General features: G+C 43.0%; 1 protein-coding gene across 1 annotated transcript in view; it reads right to left on the bottom strand.

Annotated features, from left to right (window-relative positions):
• Window positions 1-2,478: 2,478 nt before the first annotated feature.
• Window positions 2,479-5,562, bottom strand: part of ZNF259 (zinc finger protein 259) — a 15,108-nt gene continuing 12,024 nt past the window's right edge. Inside the window, exons 13-14 of the mRNA XM_006890807.1 lie at window positions 3,317-3,382; window positions 2,479-2,673 (exon numbers count right to left, since the gene is read on the bottom strand). Of these exons, the coding sequence (XP_006890869.1) occupies window positions 2,539-2,673; window positions 3,317-3,382 (201 nt within the window). The 3' untranslated portion in view covers window positions 2,479-2,538. The remainder of the gene's footprint in view (window positions 2,674-3,316; window positions 3,383-5,562) is intronic.

The raw sequence follows: 5,562 nt of genomic DNA on the forward strand, positions 1-5,562 counted from the left end.
CAGGAGTATCAGAGGAATATCTGTTTCATTGATTATGCAAAGGCATTTGACGGTGTGGATCAAGACAAACTGTGCCTGACTCTGAAAAGAATGGGAATTCCAGAACACTTGATCAGCTAATGTGAACCCTATACTTGGACCAAGAGGCAGTCATCTGAACAAAGAAACACGGTATGGTTCAAAATTGTGAAGGGTGTTCACCAAGGATGTGTCCTATCTCCATACTTTTTCAATCTATATGCAGAACAGATTATCCATGAGGCTGGGCTCTATGAGGAGAAATGTGCCATCAGGATTGGAGGAAGACTCATCAACAATCTGCGCTATGCACATGACACAACCCTGCTTGCTGAAACTGAGGAGGATCTGAAATGCTTGCTATGGAAGGTCAGGGACTGCAGCCTTCAGTATGGATTGAGGCTCACTATCAAAAAAACAATCACCACTGGGCCAATTGGCAGCATCATGATGGAAGAGATTGACATTGTTCACAGCTTTAGTTTGCTTGGTTCCACAATCAAAACTCTTGGCATCAGCAGCCAGGAAACTAAAAGACGTACTGTGATTGTAAAGTCTGCAGTTAGAGACCTCTCTCTGAAGTACCGAAGAGCACCAATGTCAGTCTGGAGATTAAGTTGCACCTAATATAGGCCATGGTCTTTGCAATCACTTGCTATGCATCAGAGAGCTGGACCATGACTAAGGATGATAGAAAAATTGATGCCTTTGAGCTATTGTATTGGAGGAGAGTACTGAATATACCATGGACTAAGAGAATAGATTTATCCTAGAGAGGGTGAAGCCAGGCTGTTCCTTGGAGTTAAGGATTCTGAAGCTTTGTCTGACATAATCTGGACATGTTGCAAAAAGGGGCTGATCCTTGGAGAGGGACATCATGCTTGGGAGGGTGGAGGGACGGCATAGAAGAGGAAGACCCTCTATAAGGTGGACTGATTCAGTGACTGGGGTAATGAGGATAGGTGTGTCAATGACAATGAGATTGGCACAGGATAGAGCAGAGTTTAGGGCTATTGTCCATAGGGTTGCTATGAGTTGCAGGTGACTCAATGGCACTTAACACAAACATTTTCTAGGTGGAAAATCAATTGTTAATTTTGTCAATAGTTTAACTCAACAATGAGAACAGATAGTGTGATTGTAAAATCATCTCAAGTAGGCAAATCTTTTGACATCTGTAGCACAACCTTAAGGTTTGAGACTGCATCTCAGTCACTGAGTCTCAAGAACAAATCACCCTACAGCCAGCACTGGCAGTGAGCCTACCTGGTGTTACTGGGAGGCAGGATGCTACAGGATGGGGAGCTCAGTGGGTTGCTAAACTTCCAAAACAGCTGAAGGCAGTTCTCTCTTGCCCTGGTTGAACTCCTGTCTCCCCATCTTTCTTCAGAGAATAGGCCCAGATGATCCCAAACATTCTCATTAGCTTTAGTGGCATAGCCCATAGGGAGTTGCACTGCTGCACTTCTGGAGGCTTAACTCCACGAACATCCCTGAGAGACAGATGGGAAGTCTCTTCTCATGCAGCCTCCAGAAACCTACTGGAGAGTCAGCTATGAATTGGTTCCAAATTGACAGCAATGACAGAGAATGGCTAACAGACTCCAATCTCTTGAGCTTTTGTATTTGCAGTCCTCTCAGCCTGAGCGTTTCTTTCCTTAACTACCTGCACGGCACACTCCTTTACCTTTTCTCAACTTTGTCTAAATGGCAACTTATTTGTCACCTTCTTGTTGTGAACTCCTGATTGAAACTGTATGTAAGCATACATACACATAACCTTTCATGGCAGTACTCATAACCTCTCACTGCTATGCAATCCTTCACAGTAATAAATACATGTGCAAAATGATTTATTTATTTATTCCTTGTCTATATTTACATTGTCAACTGAAGCTCCAAGAAGGCCGAGGATTGCCTGGCATTATGTTGGCACTCAAGTATCTGTTGAAGGAATGAATGACAAATTATAATGGTTACACTGGAGAAAATTTTATTCAGGAGTCTCAAGTCGAACAGCATGGTTTTCAAATAAGGATAGAGTGGATCCCAAGGCCAGAGCTTCTGGAAAGCCATCATTTTCCCTTCTTCACATGTGCTGGAGGTCCTCCCCTGGGAAGGGCCTCTCCTCCTTAAAGTCAGTATTTTATTTACTTAAAACTGATTCCCAGGCTCGAGCTGTGGCTGTATTCTACATTCTCTATTTTCTTGGATCAAGCTGTGAAGAACGTCAAGAACTGTACCTACAGTACAAAGCATCATGTGGAGGGAGATGAAATGTGGGGATGACGTGCCCACAGATCACTGCCGGGTTTCACACGCTAATTCGCAATTTACAAAATAACACCAAGTAAGGTAACAGACTTGCGCTTGCATCATAAACTGTTAAGTGTAACTAGATCTACAACTCAAACCTGGACAAGACCTGAGCAGGGAGGGTGTTACTCCATCTTCTTAGAGTAGTAATAAATAAGCCTGCAGTGAGGTCAGCGCTGGAGGCAGGCCCATGGACTTCCCCTGCTACCGCTGTGGGGCCAGGCCTGACTCATAGCCCTCTGTCTTCATGTCATTGAGGCCCAATTCCTCGTTTTGGTCAAATGTGCGCTTGTAACGTTCCACCTTCATCTCAGGATCCTCTTCGGGTGCATACACATTCTGCAGGACAAGGACATACGATCAGTGCTTGTTTCATCCTGTCACATCCAACCCCTAGCAATTTCAATTCTCATTTTCCCAAGCCTGGGTCAGTTTTTCTTTCTTTTTCCAATTCCTTAGGACTAGGCTGATGTAAGTGGGCAGCAACTGAGCCAAGTGGGCAAGGAGTGGGACAGCTCAGTCCCAGGGCCAACTGGGGAATAATGTGCCTGGAAACTTTCTAACTGCAACTCTTCAGGAGAGTGTGACAATGACCTCAAATGTGGTTTTGTCCCATGATAACGAGCCTGTAAATGTTTGTTATTATCAATAACCACGATTTTCCTATTTGGCCTCCAGATTAAGACACCATTTCACCTTTATTCCACAATCAGATTTGCAGAATGAAAATCTCAGAGCTTCACTGAGAGCTAGGGACAAACACTAAATCACAGGCAGACAAACTCCAGGATTATCTTTTTTTCTCTCTTCACATACACTTAATAGTCCCTCCCACTTTCTCCTTTTCTGTGTTTCAATTTCTACTAAGAGATTATCTGCTAAAGTTCACTTTTTACCAAGACTTCCAGTTTCTGAAATTACACATATTCAAGAAAGATCAGAATATATAAAACTATGAAATATCAAGGAATGTTTACTGTACCTGCAAATAGCTGTTTCCTGCTGGATCGTCCATAATAAAGTGGGCCTTCATGTTACCCTCAATGATCTAAAAGGGTGAGAGAACACAGCACGTAAATTTTCTACAGCTTCCAAGAAGAGTCTGGATCTGTCAGACAATAACCAATCCAATTTACACTGCAGGATACCCGAAAGCTCAAAAAACTGATGGAATTAGGTAGCTTAAGAAGTAGAACAGAGGCGAGCTCTGGTGGCCTAGTGGCAAGAAGCTGCACTGCAATCCTGCAGGTCTGCGGTTCAAATCCACCAGATGCTCTGCTGAAGAAGGAGGAACAATCTCCTCCTGTATCAGTCAGATCTGATTTGACAGTACACACAAAAATTAAAACACACACACACACACACACACACACACACACAAAGAAGTAGAACAGAGAGGGAGCTCTGGTGGCCTAGTGGCAAGAAGTTGCACTGCAATCCCAGAGGTACGAGGTTCAAATACACCAAATGCTCTATTGGAGAAGGAGGGGCAATCTCCTCCTGTACCAATCAGATCTGATTTGATGGTACACACACAAAAAATAATAATAATAAAAAAGAAGTAGTAGAACAGAACCTCTGGGTAGCACAAATGATTACATGATAGTCTATAAGCAAGAGGATGGCAGTTCAAACCAACTCAGAGAAACCTTGAAGTAAGGCTGCCTTTTTTATAAAGGCAACTGGGTTTTTTGGAAACCCAATGGAGAAGTTCTATTCTACACACATATGAGGCTGAAAGGTCAGAATTAAGATGACCACAATAACAAGCAGAGCAAGAGTCTAAAATACATAGAAGCTCTGGTGGCCTAGTAGTGGTAAGAAAACGGTGATGCAATTCTAAAATACTCCATAGAAGCTATTTAAGAAATTCCAGCAATACCCAAAAACGTATGTCTGTCTACAGAGGTGTGTGTCCATGTGCATTCATGTATGTGGTTACACACACACACACACACACACACACACACACACACACATAAGCACGTAGGGGCATAGTTACAGGTATTTCTTGGACATAAGCAAACACTAGGATAGGCTGTCTAGATTTAAAGGATCAGGATCATAGTCTCAAGGGATATCTTGGCTTTAAAATATAATTCATAGTTACATTTTACATCCTAGTTTGATGAATAGTGTCACTTACTCAAAACTCACTGTTGTAGAAACTGATTCACAGCTGACCCTCCAGTAGGTTTTCAGAGGCTGTAAATTACACAGGAGGAGAATGCCCATCTTTCTCTTGCACAGCACCTGGTGGATTTGAACTGCGGCACCCCCTCTGTTAATCAGTGCAACTCCCTACCTACTACACCACCATAGCTCCTGAGCAGTATCTTGGGTCTCAAAAATTTGGCAAGCTGCCAAACAGTCTTAAAAACTTAAAAACCATGACTGGTCTCTACTTTCCCAGAGCAAAAGACAGACACCAAAGACTCAAAGAGGGAACTCATCATACGGCCAGAAGTCTTTTTATGACTCTTCTACACTGAGACAGAAAAGCCAATCAGTGCTCCTAGAAGCCAACAAAAAAATTAAGTACATTTACTGAGCTGGTTGTATGTGTGTGTATACTGTCAAATCATATCTGACTGTACAGGAGGAGATTGTCCCTCCTTCTCCAGCAGAGCATCTGGTGGATTAGAACCATTCACCTCTGGAATTAACATATTTCAGCTAACAGATGTTGCCCTGGATGTGCTCACCACGTTGTGCCAAGAAATCTGGAGAACAACCACCTGGACAACTGACTGGAAGAGATCTATATTTGTTCCCATCCCCAAGAAGGGTGACCCAACAGAGTGTGGAAACTATAGAACAATAACATTAATTTCACATGCAAGCAAGATTCTACTGAAGATTATCCAGAAACGACTGGAACAGCACATCAACAGAGAACTGCCAGAAGTCCAGGCTGGGTTTAGGAGGGGTCGTGGTACTAAGGATATTGTGGCTAATGTTAGATGGATCTTAGCTGAAAGCAGGGAATACCAAAGGAATGTCTATCTGTGTTTCATTGACTATGCATAGGCATTTGACTGTGTGGATCATAACAAACTGTGGCTGACTCTAAGAAGAATGGGAATCCCAGAACACTTGATCGTGCTAATGAGAAACCTGTACTTGGACCAAGAGGCAGTGGTCAGAACAGAGCAAGGAAACACTGCATGGTTCAAAACTGAGAAGGGCGTACGCCAGAGATGCATCCTATCTCCATACCTTTTCAAC

The sequence above is a fragment of the Elephantulus edwardii genome, unplaced genomic scaffold, assembly GCF_000299155.1.
Source record: "Elephantulus edwardii isolate Elephantulus edwardi_28Jun2011 unplaced genomic scaffold, EleEdw1.0 scaffold00093, whole genome shotgun sequence".
Taxonomy (NCBI): domain Eukaryota; kingdom Metazoa; phylum Chordata; class Mammalia; order Macroscelidea; family Macroscelididae; genus Elephantulus; species Elephantulus edwardii.